Below are 15,900 nucleotides of genomic sequence, written 5' to 3' on the forward strand. Positions count from 1 at the left end.
ATGTATGTGTAACTGGGTCACCATGCTGCACAGTAGAAAAAAAAATGTATTGGAGAAATACTATTAAAAAATAATAATTACAATAAATAAACACATAAGTTAAAATAAAATACAACCTCAGATTCAGGGAAGAAGGCCCAATATACCCCACAGACTATCTATTTCCTCTAAAAAGCATTTATGGTCTCTACCAGGTACTCATTTGTTCCATACCTACTATTGCGTTCACACCACTGGCCATCTTTTTATGGTCTTAAAATTTCAACAAGTTTGGTAGGTTCCTTGAGAGCAGGAATTCTCTGTTTATTTAACCAATACCCTGAAATATAAATGACTGGTGAACAATACTACTTGTGAGGGGCGAAAGTATACCCTGTTCATATACACCAGAAAGTTCCACACATCAGGTTTTATTCCTTTCCCCTAATAAACGTGTGGATTTATACTGTTGCTGGGAGATGGCTGTGTTCAAGAGTATAGGTAATGAACAGATGTTGAAGAGCGATCCTATCCCTAGAATGTGTTGGGGCCTGCAAGCAAAGTTGAGCTCTAAGATAATCTTAGAATAAAACTGCACTGGTACCGCTCACAACAACATAGATATTCGCAAACATTAACAATAAGAGAAAGAAGCCAGACCCAGGAGTGTATATACTCTATGACTCCACTTAAATAAAATTCAAAACCTGGCAAAACTCATGTGCGATGTTAGAAGTTAGGATCGGGATGGGATGGGCAGAAGTACAAGGGGCTTCTGAGGCCTGGTAATGTTTCTTAATCTGGGTGCAGGTTACAGAAGTATGCTCACTTTATGAAAGTTCGTCAAGCTTTATAATTGTGATTTGTACACTCCTCTGTATGTACACTGTTTAAAAAGTTTACTTAAAAATAAATAGGCAGGAAGTTTCCTGGTGGCCTATCAGTTAAGGATTTGGTGTTGTCACTTCTGTGGTTCGGATTTGATCCCTGGCCCAGGAACTTCCACAGGCTCTGAGGGCAGTCAAAAATAAATAAACAGGCCAAAAACAAACAAACGAGGGATGTTAGTGATAGAAAGCATAAAGAAAGATGTCACAAAAAGAAAAGTCCCTGGAAATAGAGCAAAAGATCAAATGAGAGTCACAATGATTGTAGAATCTTTTAGTTCAAGTTGTAAAGGAGACATTTGGAGACCCGCTATTACCTAAAGACCTTAAGAACTGAATTAGTGCTGGCAACTATTTTGGTAAACTACAACCACTTGGAGTTTCTTCAGCATCTACGGAAGCACACTATAAATATATGATGCATGAAAAAATAATATATAACCAAACTTCCCATCCTAGTAACAGCTGACCCTTGAACAAGAGGGGTTTGAACTGCACAGGTCCACTCACACAAGGATTTCGTGGCCCGTCCCAGAACCAATGCTTCTCAGCTACTAAGGGACAACTGTTATTTGGATTTTTGACTTTTGCACATGGGAGTGAGAACTGGCAGCTCTTAACCACCAGTTTGTTCAAGGGTCAACTGCAATACGATATTACCGGCATGATGGCTGGCCGGAATTTAGTCTACAACACACAACTAAAAGTTGAGTAGTCTATGCAAAAAGCTGGAGTTCCCATCATGGCTTACCAGCAACAAATAGGACTAGGATCCATGAGGATGTGTTTTCAATTCCTGGCCTTGCTCAGCGGGTAAAGATCTAGCATTGCTGTGAGCTGTGGTGTAGGTCGCAGACAGGGCTCGGATCTGGTGTTGCTGTGGCTGTGGTATAGGCCAGTGGCTACAGCTCTGAATCAACCCCTAATCTGGGAACCTCCATATGCTGTGGGTGAGGCCCTGAAAAGACAAAAAAAAAAAAAGAAAAAAAGATATATGCACAAAGCCTCCAATTCTAAATTGTCCCCAGCCAAATAAGCTAATTGTACAGGTAAACCTCCAAAAATAACTACCCCCTCGCTCCAAAAGAAAGCAGCAGTAGTGTTTGTTTTTTTTTGTCCCAGGCAAGGGGTCAAATAGGAGCTGTAGCCTACACCACAGCCACAGCAACATCAGATATGAGCTGCAACCTACACCATAGCTTACAGCAACACAGGATCGATCCTTAACCCACTGAGTGAGGCCAGAGATGGAACCTGAGTCCTTATGGATACTAGCCAGATTCGTCTCCACTGAGGCACAATGGGAACTCCGCATTAGTGTTTTCTAAAAGGCAGGTGTGTATCTCAACACTGTCTTTATTATAAAACAGCCACCCTACCACCCAGTTCTCATCATTCTGCAGAATTCCCTAACCTGCTGTGATTTCCTCAGAGCACTTGTATCCAGCTGAAATTACCTTATTTTTCTGTTCACTTGTTTAATGTTTATTTTCTTTTCCTCTCCATGGTACTTTAAGCTCTATGAGAACAAAGATCTCGTCTGTCTGTACACCACTGCTGTACATCCCAAAGCCCAGATGGCTGTGCACTCAATAAAAACTTGTCAAATAACCACAACTACCCAGGTAATTTACTTTAAGGTCACCGAGTATACATAAGATCAAGTCAGTACCAATAAATCAGTTAAGTCCAATGTAGTAGTAAACACAAAATAAATTATCACTGTTTCTGGGTAAGAAGAGTGATCTCTAAAACCGTACCTGCTTTTGTACCAGCTTCAAAGCTGAAAGGTTTGACAAGGTTTGATGGTTTGGAAGACAGGTAATTTTTCTATGTATTTTATGGAGAAATTTCATGAAAGACAAACACTACAATAAAACCAATGGGGCTGAAGGAGGAAAACCACTGTGGTGGATGACCCAGAACCGTTCGTGGGAAAGGGCCTGGCTCTGCTCCAGCCTGTACACCCCCTCTGCTTCCTGGGAGTCTTCCTATCTGAAAAGTATCACAAGATGAGGCACTTCTCATGCTTCCAGCAAAAACCAAAACTTTCACGTTTTACTAAGTATGTGTTTTCCCCTAAAACTTCTAAGGTACTTCACAACTCCTCAAGAGACTTTTGAGTTATGAGAGTATCTGAACTTAAAGGGAGAAAAAGTCCAAAATTACAACTGCAAAAAATCAGGGAATTCCTGAACAAGGAAAATGTTTTACACAAAAACAAGTGAGTTAAAACTTCCCATTCAAATCCTAAGTACCAACTTCTTTTTTTTTAAGCCACACAATCTTACCCTACATCTAAAGCAAATTCCTCACTTTCACTTGTCTATAAGTTCTAAATGTAGTACATTTGCAGGGGGGTATTCAATGCAGCACTGTTATCAAAGAGCCATTTATCATGAAGAGCTGTAGCAATGTTTAGGTAGTTTTTATTTTACAATAGAGATCACTGCATTCAGATATAACAGGATCAAAAGTAAAATATATTTTATTTATCACCAAGTCTAAGAAGTTACTCTACCCAACACTCAAGAACTTCAACTTAGCAGAATGGTGGTTAGATAATTTTGTGAATTTGTAGTTTTGTTGGTTTTTTGCCTTTTAAAAGCTAGCATCCTCTTTCCTGAGACTGGCAAAGCAGGCTGGGAAATACTACTTTAGCTATCACCTAGGAGTGAGGTAGCATTTCTCCCCCACCACCACCTCCTTCCATACATATTCCTTTATTTTCTACCTTGAAAAGCTCAGAATACAGCAGCATGGCAGGGAGGCAACTTTTCCAGCTGCAGGTGCCTGCTCCATGCGCTAACGTTAAAGACTCAGTAAAAGTGTATCACAGAACTGGCACAAAGAAACCATTCAATGTGATAGAAATGCCCTAAAATTGGTTTGCAGTGATGGTTGTACAACTTTTTAAAATTACAAAAGTCACTGAATCACAATTATACAATTGGTGAATTTTATGGTATGTAAATTATGTCTCAATAAAGCTATTAAAAAAAATAACAACTAGCAAAGGGTAGAGAGAGGAGCCGTATAGGTGGGGAAAGGAGTATATTTAAGAACTAAAGATGACTAAAACAAAATTGATAATACATCCAAAATAAAGATCTCTACTGTCCCCTAAACCTCCAAGTAGCCGATTAAGTGTTGCCTCCTTCCCTTAATACATTCCTTTGGAGCCTCTGACCTTTCATTCTGCTCTCTGCTGCTATGAAAAGAAGAAAAGACCTTCCGAATCACTTTCAAGACTCCACCTGCAGAATTAAATTTATCTGGTACACATGGCAATAACAGTGAAAGATGGCAGGTAATTTTGTAGAAATCAATTCTTCCTCTCCAGAAGAATTGAGGGGAGAGGGAATTCTTCTAATTGATGCCCAAGTCAGACTGCTCAGACCTCCCATAGCACTTTATTTATACCTCTCCTACAGCCTTGGCAACTTGGACTGTAGCCATTTCTGTACGTATCTTACCAACCTTTTAACATCTCCCTCCTGTCTCTGATGTTTTGAGCAAAATGTTTCACATCCTAGGAGTTTAATAAATGTTATCTGGATGAGTGGCAATATTTTCCTAATCAATTAAGGAATGTCAAATCTATTCTCAAAGGGTAAATATATATATATATATATATATTTTTTTTTAAAAAAAAGGTAAATACATTTCTGTATCTTACTGGACTACCACTAATTCAAAGCTGACTTCCTTGCTTGATTGGTAGGTAGATACTGGCAATAACAACGAAAAAATGAATGAACTCCAAAATTACCATTGGCTAGCCACCAGTGAGGCTGTTATAATACAAAACACCAGTTCAGAGCAATAAAACCCAATTTCAATACTGGTCAAGGGGTTAGAAGTCCTTTTATTATCTAAAAATTATTCTAAAAATTACAAAATTTTGCCTATTTCCCAGCATCTAAAATCTAACAAGTTTTCCACTGGCATCAACAAGTCTGATTAAAACTATACAAGGCAGCACATGCCAAACATTGGTGCTATCAAGAAAATTACAAAGCCAAAAAAAAACACAGCAGTAATAACTACTATCAGAAAAATTAACCAACAGTTAATACACTGGACAGCACAGCACAAAAACCTATGAAATTCATCCTCCCTTAAGAAACCCGTTCACAGTTTACGAAAGGTGAAAACAGAGTTTCTGCTGCGGTGCAGTGGTTAAGGATGCAGGGTTGTCACTGCAGCAGCATGAGGCACTGACTCTGTGTGTGCACTGCTTTGGCACTGCCGTGGCACAGGTCTGATCCCTGACCTGGGAACTTCCAAATGCCCTTAGTGCAGCCAAAAAAAAAAAAAAAAAAGAAAAAGCCAAAATGTTATTTGCTTTCTAATTAAATGACATAGAATATCTAGAATAAAATCTTTCATGAAGACTTACAGATCTCACACACCAATATACTGACAATAATATAAAATAAGTATCATGGGAGTTTCTGTCGTGGCGCAGTGGTTAATGAATCTGACTAGGAACCATGAGGTTGCGGGTTCGGTCCCTGCCCTTGCTCAGTGGGTTAACGATCCAGTGTTGCCGTGAGCTGTGGTATAGGTTGCAGACGCGGCTTGGATCCCGCGTTGCTGTGGCTGTGGCGTAGGCTGGGGGCTACAGCTCCGATTAGACCCCCCAGCCTGGGAACCTGCATATGCCGCGGGAGCAGCCCAAGAAATAGCAAAAAGACCAAAAAAAAAAGGATCATGAATTGCTAAGAATTTAACTTCTCAGGTCTTTAAAAATGTGTGTTCATCAATTCCCGATGTGGTGAAATTGGACCAGCGATGCAGGTTCAATTCCAAGGCCAGCACAAGTGAGTTACAAGATCTAAAGTTCCCACAGCTGCCTCATAGGTCGAAACTGCGGCTTGTATATGATCACTGGCCCAGAACTCTACATGCCACAGGGCAGCCAAAAAATAGTAAAATAAAATAAAATGTTTGTTAAAATTCTACACAACCACAAACATCATAAAATGACATTAAGACTCTTAAAGAAGTTCCCATCATGGCTCAGTGGAAAGGAATCATGAGGACGCTGGTTCAATTCCCGGCCTGGCTGGGTTAAGAATCTGACGATGCCATGAGCTGTGGTGTAGGCTACAGACGCTTGGATCCCAAGTTGTTGTGGCTGTGGCGTAGGCCTGTGGCTACAGCTCCAATTCAACCCCTAGCCTGGAAACCTCCATATGCCGCAGGTGCGGCCCTAAAGAAACAAACAAACAAAAAAAAACTCCCTAAGATAGTAGGTGAGTATTCTATTCCTGCAATATTTTCATTACTAATGTTTTTTAAAAGTGAATTCCACTGTTGTCTGTGACTGAAAATTTTTAAACATCTATAGTATTTAAAAATCATGCTTCCAAAAAACTGATGAGTCAGATTTTTTACATGTGTAGAGTAGAAACTGAAATGTATTTTATTGTAATTATTCCCAGCAATACATCGGATGTGAACTTTTGAATTTGCTTTAAGTTTCTCTTCACCAGTAAAGTTCTCAAGTTCTTAGGAGTTTCCTAGCCATTTACTTGCACATCATCTACGGTAACACTCAAAGCAAAACCACAATAAAGAGGTTTGGCCTCTGAGGGATTCTACATGTAAAAAAACATTACTCATAAATAAAATACAATCACTATTGCTTTAAATAACAAATACATTTCTCAACTTTGATGACATTTGATGGAATTCCCTGTTTTAGAGAGCAAAACAGAATCTATTAAACTTCCAATAAGTGTTTTTTATTTTAACTGAATGTGTTCTATGATAATACAAAATATTGGTATGAATTTACTTTGAAAATTACCATGGAGGATAAATTAAGTCTGAGATAAATATATACACACGTCTCTACATAAAGCAGATAACCAACCAGGATCTACTGCATAACATAGGGAACTACTCAATATTTTCTAATAACCTATAAGGGAAAAGAATCTAAAAAAGTGTGTGTGTGTGCGCATCACTTTGCTTAACACCTGAAACTAATACAACATTGTCAATCAAAGATACTTCAATTAAAACAACCAACCAACCTATAGGGAAATATTTTTACTTCTTAAGTATTTTTATTCAAAGGTCTCATTATTAGTTAGTGGAATTCACAGAACTGTTCCTCCAGTAATTGGGCCAATTCATCCCACAGCTGCCTCATAGGTCGCAAATGTGGCTTGGTTATATTCTTCAGATTGCCCAATATCTTATTTATTCCCAAATATAAATAAAGCAATGAAACTCTAACAGGACACATTAGTCAAAGAACAATGTCCAGTTAAAACTGTGGAGGTACTACTACTGCACGGTCACGCTGGACCACCACCAATTCAAAAACAAATACCTGATGAGATTTTTGGCAATCAACTTTAAAGATGCACCAGGAACTCATTGATTCTGTTTTGCCTTCCCTCTCTCTCTCTCACTCACACACCCCAATTCCTGCCCATTCAATGACATAAACAGTAGTTTAAATTCAAACACTAAAATCACAGAAACAAATACCGGATGACCAGAAGACTACAAAATCAGCTTTGACATTTCATTCAAGTATATTTAAATGTTAAATCTGCAGTAGTTCAACTCGTTTTGATACCATGCGGTTTACTACCTTCACCAAAATAAAAAGGAATTCCTTCAACATTCTTTTCATTTAATAAGGCTTTAAAAACAAACTTCAATGTAATCACAGTATTTATTTCACATTTTACAAAAACCGTCTTCCATCACCACTCCTCAGGAGCTAATCAGAAAAAAACACACAAACTGACAGTTCAGTCTTCCAAAAAACGCTTTCTTTATCTAACCCCAGCATTTATTTTCAAGTGCAAGGAAAAAAAGACATTTGCAGTTCAAGACAGTAAAAACACAACCACCACGTTGTACACCATGTTACCGTACAAGCACCACCAAATTTCTTAAGAGAAAAATAATTCAGGACAGACCAATTAAAAACATTCTGAACACGGCAAAAGTAAAAGATCTAATGTCCTACAATCCATAGCAAAGGTACAGCTGCTTCTCTTTTGGAGCCAATACCAAAAGCCAATGGATACAAGTGTCAAATAAATACAGCGTCTGTTTGAAATAAGACGAAACCTGGAAAAACTCCCTTCCATAAATCATTCTGTGAACACGAGGCTTTGCACCCAACATGAAATACACACAACCAAAATCACACATCAACTACTCCCCCCGCACCCCCCCCAAAAAATGTAGAAAAAGCCGTAATCAACAAGTTGGAAAGAAGGCAAAAAGTAGAGCTCACAACCCTCTCCCCAACATTAAAAAAAAAAAAAAAAAAAAAAAAAGTCTTATAACAAAAGGTAACACATCTCAAATACCTGGTGGAGGTGCCTTTCCTCACATCGCAGATGCTGCATTTAAAGGCTTCGGCGCTGTTTCTGAAGGTGCAGACGCTACAATCCCAAAAGCCTTCGTCTGCGGCAGGTTTTGCTTGTCTTTTTGGCCTTCGGAGGAGTGAGGGAAAGGGGAGGGAAGAGTCAGGGAGCAGGAAAAAAGGGGAGACAGCAAAACACAGGCGCTGGTGAGCCGTCGTAATTTCGCAGGAATCCAGCGCTGGAAACTTCGCTCGGACGACCACCCACCCACTCTTTTCGGGGCCGAGGAGGAACCGGGGAAAGGGACGGGGCGCCCCCAACGGCACCCTGCAGCCTCTGGGCCCGGGCCGTGCAGCCTCGCACAGTAGGCGGCGGCGGCGCCCCGGGAAGGGCCGCGGCGGGCGCAGGAAGCGGGCGGACTTGTGGACTTGAGCGTGGGGCTGGGGGGGCCGGGAGGGGAGCCGCGGGCCGGATCTGGAGGGGGCGCGCAGGGGCAGCCCGAGGCCGCCGGCGGGGAGTGGGCCGGCTCCTTCCCTCTCCCCTCCCATGCTCGCGCCCTCCCTCCCTCCCCACCTGGTTAAATCTCCCTTTGTCTGGGAGGAGTGGCGGCGGCGGCGGCGGCGGCGGAGGGCGGCTAAGGAGGAGCCGCCATGGCTGCGGCGCGCACGGCCGCCGGCCCCGAGCGGGAGCGACACCGCCTCCCGCCGCCGCCGCCGCCACCGCCACCGCCCGCCGCCGCCGCCTCCCTCCGCCCCCGGATCTCCATCTTAGCAGCGCCTCCCCCCGCCCCGGGTGGCTCCGGGGCCTAGTCGTCGCCGGCCCCCGCCCGCCCCCAGCCCTCCCTCCCCTTCCGCCCCCTCAGCTCGGAGCAGGTACCTGGTCGGGCTCTTCTTGTCGCCCATGGTCATGGATGGGCTGTACCCCCGCCCCCCCCAAAGCAGAAACCGGCGCCGCTCGGAGGAGAAACGCCGTCCGGGGAGTCGTCGCGGACCGGCCCCCCTCCCTCCCCCGCGCCCGCCCGCCCGCCCTCAGCCGCTGGGGCTCTAGCTCCGGCCGCCGCCGCCGCCGCCGCCGCCGCCGCCGCTGCCAGTCTCCGGACGAGACTAGTCCCCGCCAGCGCCGCCTCCGCCGAGTGACTGACGAGGGGCGGGGCCGGGCGCCGCGCGTCACCCGCTGGGCGGCCAATGGGAAATCTGCGGCGGGCGCCGCGAGGGCGGGGGCGGGGCGCGGGGGAGGGCGGGGCGTGGCGGACGTGGGCCGGGCCGTCGGTGTGCGTGCCCGGGAGTGTGTGCGCGCTGGGGGCGCGTGCCTGCCGGTGGCCCCGCCGGAGCGTGCGAGCCTGGCGGGGCGCACGTGGCCGCGCTCGGGAGCCGGCGCCGGACTTCGGGCCCCGCGCCGCCGCCCCGTGGTGGTGTCGTGGATACCTCGACCCCGTAGCCACCACGAGGAAGTAACTGCGCGCAATTTGCGCGCGCCGCTGGGGTTTGTAACAGCCGCGACGCTAGGAATACCTCGAGGCTTGCAATGCCCTGGGAGCTGGCAGGGCCTCTTTTCCCCACGCCCTTCTACTTCTCTACCACGCGGTGCTTTGTATTTCCCTCCAAGTCCCTGCCGCTAGCCAATGCACCGTCCAGAAGCCCCTTCCCAGGCTCCTGACACAGGAGAGAACTGTGCAGAAAGGGTGTGGCACAACTAAATGTCCCCCTGATACCCGACACTCAGCTTCTGCTTGAGCCCCCCATAGCCTAAATAGGGCGTTTCCCTAGGGAAATTGCTGTTCAAATCCCGGCGGCTACATGCCGGCAGTTTAAACCTTATGCCTCAGCGCCTTCATTTCCAAAATGAGTCTGGTAATCATCCTCCTCGGCTTGTTTGGAGAACTCAGAGACGAAATGCAGGAAGAGCAAGCAGGTTAATGCCCCACACTTAGGAAGGATCAATACAGAGTACTGGGTTGAGAACTCTTACAACTGGGCCTGGGTTGTGCACCATTTCCCCTGCTTTAGAAGCTTCTTGGAGTCGAACAAGTAGTACCCTTTGCTTTCCACCGGGCTCCAAGAATGCTTGCTAGATTGGCTTGACTGTGACTCAGTCCCCTCTGCCCTTAGGCAATGGGGCGGGGGGGGGGGGGGGGAATCGTGGTAGGGGGAGGACCACAGATAATAAGACAAAAGGCTGGGCTGGGTTGGTCCTGGGTGGGGGGAGGGACAGGGTCAACGGATGCTGCTAGAAGTTGGGGGTGGGGATAGGGGAGTGGCGGGAAGATAATATGGGCCCTTAGTTTCCACTGAGAACCCCCATCCCCAGTTTATATGCAAACATAAAATGAGTTATTATCAAAACTGCCCCATAAAAGGGAAGCATTCCAGGTCAGGAGACCAGGGAGGCTCACGGAGACTGAATGCCCAGGGAGCAAGAAGTCCTAGGATCTGCCCAGGGATCAGAAGGGAGTGAATAAAAGAGGGAGGGATTGTGTCAATGATAAGCTTGATCAGCACACGCTGTTCTTTCTAGGCAGGCACACCCTGGAGGGCCAGCTGGGACAATACTGTTCAGCCATGGTCAGCAAACTCCCAAACTTCAGGGAGGAAAGGAGGAAGAGGAGGAGGAAGGTGTGGGGCTGAGGGCCAAAGAGGCCAGAGAAAGGCAAGGGGCATGCACACTAGCCATGGCCCAGTGCCTGCAGCCTTGGCCTCTAGTGTCTGCCTGGCATGCTCCCAGAACTCTGCCCCTAGTGTGAAGGTACTGAGAGAAAAGGGGCATTAAGAAATCCCAGCTGGAGGAGTAACCTCTGGGGAAGGAAACTGGGTAGCTGGGAGCTACAGGTAGTGGCTTGATTATTTATCTAGAGTGAAATGCACTCTAATTGTTTTGTAGCTCCATGAATTTTTATGTGTATCTGCTACATACACCTTTGCATGCACCATCCAAATCAAGATATAGAATATTTTCATTTTCCCTGCAGATTAGCTTTGCCTGAACGCATGGGTCATATGGTATGTACTGTAGTATCTGGACAGCACCTTTTGTTCAACATAATATTTGTGATACTCATCCAGAGTGTTGCCTATACCAGTAATTCATTTTTGTTAGCTTAAATGTGTAGATTTCCATTCCAAATTCATTGTCATTTGGTTATCCTTAGGAGACTGACTTTTTTAGTATATTAGAGTGTGTGTGTGTGTCTTTGACTTGTTTTACCTTTTCAAAAAAAAGAAAAAGTGGTGTTCTCATTGTGGCTCAGCATGTTAAGAACCCAACATGGTGTCTGTGAGGATTCAGGTTCAGTCTCTGGCCTCACTCAGTGGGTTAAGGATCTGATGTGGCTGCAAAGCTGCGACTTAGGTAAAAGATACAGCTCAGGTCTAGTGTGGCTGTGTCTGTGGCTGTGGTGTAGGCCTGAAGCTGTGGCTCTGTTTTGACCCATAGCCTGGGAATTTCATATGCCCCAGGTGTGACAGTAAAAAAAAAGAAGAAAAGAAAAAGTTTAAAAACTGGTTTTAAGGAGTTCCCTGGTGTCTTAGAGGGTTAAGGGCCTGGTCACTGTTGCAGCACAGGTTCAGTCTCTGGCCTGGGAACTCCCACATGCTACAGGCATGGCAAAAAAAAAAAAAGTGGTTTTAAGAAAAAAGTTCCAGAACAGAGAACTACTTTCTAGGGACATATCAGACCCGTACATCACCCTGTGGTTGTAACTGTAGAAGCTCTATGTTCATTCACATGTGGGAGGTAAATATCTACTGAAAGTCTCCTTGTAGTTACAGGAGCCAGAGAAAATTGCTTCTGGAGCAGTGTGCTGAAGAACAGCATAGCTCTAGGCAAAGCCTCAGACTCTGATTCTAGAAGCAGTGGTTTCAGGTTGAGCTGAGTGGGAAACAAATGCTACCTTGAAACAGTGTGGAGTGAAAGGATGAGTGGGAGTTGACAGAGAGCCACTCTCAGGCTCCTCTGTTTCTTATCTTGGACTTTGAATTCATGTTTCATTGAAAGGAAACTTTCCTTTTTACTTTACTGCTTTAAAAACTATTAGAAACCCATGGTTTTAGAATAGAGGCTGATTAGAAGCACTCACCAAGAAATGTCTAATGCAAATGATGACAGATACCATGGGGCACATTAAAAGACCTTTAACATTTTGCCTCCTTTCCTGGCATTCACTCCACTTCAGTTACACAGGCTTCCCAGCTGTTCCGGGAACAAATCATGCTTCCTACCCCAGGGCCTTTGCACTTGCTCTTCCATGTGCTTGGAATGCTCTTTCCCCAGATAACCCCATCTTCAGCTGCCTTACCTCCTTCATATCTTTACTCAGAAGTCACATTCTCAGTGAGGTTTTCTCTTGTCACCAAATCTAAAAATATCATCCACCAGCCTCTGTGTGTCCCTTAATTGCCTGACTTTTTTCTTGTTTGCACTTATCACCATGTAACATACCATACTTATCTTGTTCAGCAGATCTTTGCCCTGTGGGATATAAGCTCTATAACAGCAAGGAATTTTTTTCCCCTTTTTGTCCCCACCCTGACCACCACCCCCACACCCAACGCGCACGCACGCACGCATACATAGACACACACACACACTCTCACACACTGTTTTATATAAATGCCTAGAACAGTGCCTGGTAAATAAGCACGGAAGAGAATTTCTTTGATTTAACAGTAATTTATTGAGCAGCAACTCAGTACTTTGCCCCCAGCCCAGGACTGGAAGATCAGATCAATAAGATAGACTTGATTCCTCATTTTTTGGAGCTTACATTTAACTTGAGAAGCCAGACTTTAGCCAAGTAATTAATTATTATTGTGACAACTGCTACAAAGACAAAGTATAGGATGCAAGGCGAGATTGCCTAGGAGAAGAGAAAGGAAAAACACTTAGGGACCCAGAGCTTTGGAGGAGACGAAGACAAGCAGCTGTGCCAGGAGCCCAGTGGAAAGGAGACATGGGGCCTGCAAGGTAGCCCCCACCCACACCCTGCATGGCTGGGTGGGCTGAGATGGGAGTGGAGTCTCCAGCCCGAGTTCCCTGGAAGCCATTGATGAGTTTACCTAGACTCCATCTGCCTAGGACTGTCTGTGGTCAGCCTTCATGAACGTGGGGCTGGGAGAAGCAGACCCTTTGGCTGGGGGAAGCAGGGAGGAGGACTTTTCCATTGGCTTGAGAGTTGGACTAGAAGCGCTGTTTGAAAGGTGCTTCCCTCCTGTCTTTTGCTCAAGAAAGAAGGGAAAAATACCAGTGCCTTTCAAAGGAAGGGTCTGGAATGGCATCAGCTTAGCTTCCTCCTGCCTTTTAATTTGCAAATGCTGCTCCCAGGCAGAAAACCTAAATCCAAAACCGAGACTGTGAACTTTAGCATTATTCAATGAAGGTATTATACACAGGAGTTCCCCCCGTGGTGCAGTGGGTTAAGAACCTGACTGCAGCAACTCGGGTCAATATGGAGGTGTGGGTTCGATCCTCAAACCAGGGCAGTGATTAAAGGACCTGGTGTTGCCACACCTGTGGCCTGGGAACTTACATTTACCATGGGCACTCGGCAATGAAAAAAAAAAGTATTACTCGCAAGTGGGAGAAAAAAGCCTTTCTTCACCCATGTTACACCTTTCTATAATCTGTCCAGACTGTGGTTTGGTGTGAGGTTTTCACCAATCTGCTGTGAAATGAGAAAACTAGAGGGTAAATATATGAATACTTTCCTACATCCAAGTAAATTACCAATGAGATTGTTCTTAGCAAAGACCATTTTTCATTCTGAGATCAAGTTCTTCCAAAGTTTTTTCTTTACTTGGAGGGTTGAGTAATTTAAATGCTCCTTTCTTTTTTTGTTTTGTTTTGTTTAATGGCTACACCTTCGGCACATGGGAGTTCCCAGGCCAGGCGTTGAATCCCAGCCACAGTTGCAACCAATGTCACAGCTGCAGCAACATCGGATGGTTAATCCACTGTGCCAGGCCTGGCATCGAACCCACACCTCAACAGTGATCTGAGGCACTGCAGTCAGGATCTTAACTCCAAATGCTCCTTTCTTTAATAGAGTGTTGGCAATTGTAGACAGTATTTGCCATGCTTAAAATGTACTCCGTTGACCAAATTGCAAGGGACAGTTCTCTGTTGGCTTCCTAACCCTTTCTCCTCACCAATTTCATTCTTGATGTTTTTAGTGTACCAAGATCTAAATAATTTAAATGAAACTTTCCAAGGTAGTGTTATTGAGGGGAAAAGGAAGGAGAAAACAGTATCACTTGGTGACTGAAAAAATCGCCCAAGAACAGAAGCTAGAAAGGTTAAGATTACCATCATAATTCCTAAGATTTAATGCCCTACTTTGCACTGGATGTTCTTTCAGTGCTTTAAGAGAGACAATGTTCTTTCTTTTTTAAAATTTCATTTATTTTTGCTTTTAAGGAATGCACCCAGAGCATATGGGAAGTTCCCAGGCTAGAGGTCAGATTGGAGCTGTAGCCGCCAGCCTAAGCCACAGCCACAGCAACACAGCATCCAGGCTGCGTCTGCAACCTATACCACAGCTCACGGCAACACCAAATCCTTAACCTACTGAGTGAGGCCAGCAATTGAACCCGAATCCCCATGGATACTAGTCAGATTCGTCACCACTGAGCCACGATGGGAATGCCAGAACAATGTTTCTTGTAACAACTGCCTGGAATGTCTTAGGAACTGAGGAAAACCTAGCTCATTTCACTGAAAAATTCAGGCCTGGAGCTCCAATTATGGCTCAAGACATAGTGTCCCTGAGGATTCAGGTTCGATCCCTAGCCTCGCTCAGTAAGTTAAGAATCTGGCATTGTTGCATGCTGCGGTGTAAGTCACTGATGTGGCTCAGATCTGGTGTTGCCACAGCTGTGGTGCAGGCTCCAGCTGTAGCTCCAATTTGACCCCTAGCCTGGGAACTTCCATATGCCACAGCTGTGGCCCTAAAAAGAAAAAAGAAAAAAACAAAGAAAAGCTGAGGGCTGTGCTGGTATCACTGGGGCCATCATTGAAGAGTTACTGAAGATGGAATTAACTTCTAAAGAAACAGCACTGGAGTCAGAAAGAAGTGCAGCTTCCCTGACCATCTGTGTTTGAACTTTTACCAGATTTTGCAACCAGCTACAGTGTCACCTGTGCATATGCTTATCAAAGAAATGAAGTTTTATTGATCTGCTTCTTGCACAGTAAAAAATGTCACAAGTCAAATTTGTCCTGGGTTATGCCTCACACCATTTACTAAACTTAAGTCAAAATAGATCTTAGAACTAAGTGTAAAACCTAAAACTATAACACTTCCCAAAGAAAATATAGAAGAAAACCCTTGTGGCCTTGGCTACTCCAAGATTTCTTAGGTTTGATTAAAAAAAAAAAAAAAGACCCATAAAAGAAAAAGTTGGGGAGTTCCCATTGTGGCACAACAGAAACAAATCTGACTAGTATCCATGAGGACATGGATTCAGTCCCTGGCCTTGCTCAGCAGGTTAAGGATCTGGTGTTATCATGAGCTGTGGTGTAGGTCACAGACATGGCTAGGATCCTGCATTGCTGTGGCTGTAGCATAGGCTGGCAGCTGCAGCTCCAATTTGACCCCTAACCTGAGAACTTCTATATGCCACAGGGATGCAGCCCTAAAAAGAAAAAGAAAAAGCACTGGAAAATGAAAAAACAAAAAAAATCAAAGATGGCAAGAA

The 15,900-nt window shown here is 44.6% G+C and overlaps 1 protein-coding gene across 1 annotated transcript in view; it reads right to left on the reverse strand.

Annotated features, from left to right (window-relative positions):
* RYBP (RING1 and YY1 binding protein) overlaps nucleotides 1-9,321 on the reverse strand; it is an 85,660-nt gene extending 76,339 nt beyond the window's left edge. Inside the window, exons 1-2 of the mRNA XM_021069217.2 lie at nucleotides 9,089-9,321; nucleotides 8,216-8,341 (exon numbers count right to left, since the gene is read on the reverse strand). Coding sequence (XP_020924876.1) covers nucleotides 8,216-8,341; nucleotides 9,089-9,120 — 158 coding nt within the window. The 5' untranslated portion in view covers nucleotides 9,121-9,321. The remainder of the gene's footprint in view (nucleotides 1-8,215; nucleotides 8,342-9,088) is intronic.
* Between the last annotated feature and the right edge of the window lie 6,579 nt (nucleotides 9,322-15,900).

The sequence above is a fragment of the Sus scrofa genome, chromosome 13 (assembly GCF_054392235.1).
Source record: "Sus scrofa isolate SSC_HxYL_T2T_F1_AM1 chromosome 13, Sscrofa_HxYL_maternal_Yorkshire_Landrace_v2.0, whole genome shotgun sequence".
In the NCBI taxonomy this organism is placed as follows: Eukaryota; Metazoa; Chordata; class Mammalia; order Artiodactyla; family Suidae; genus Sus; species Sus scrofa.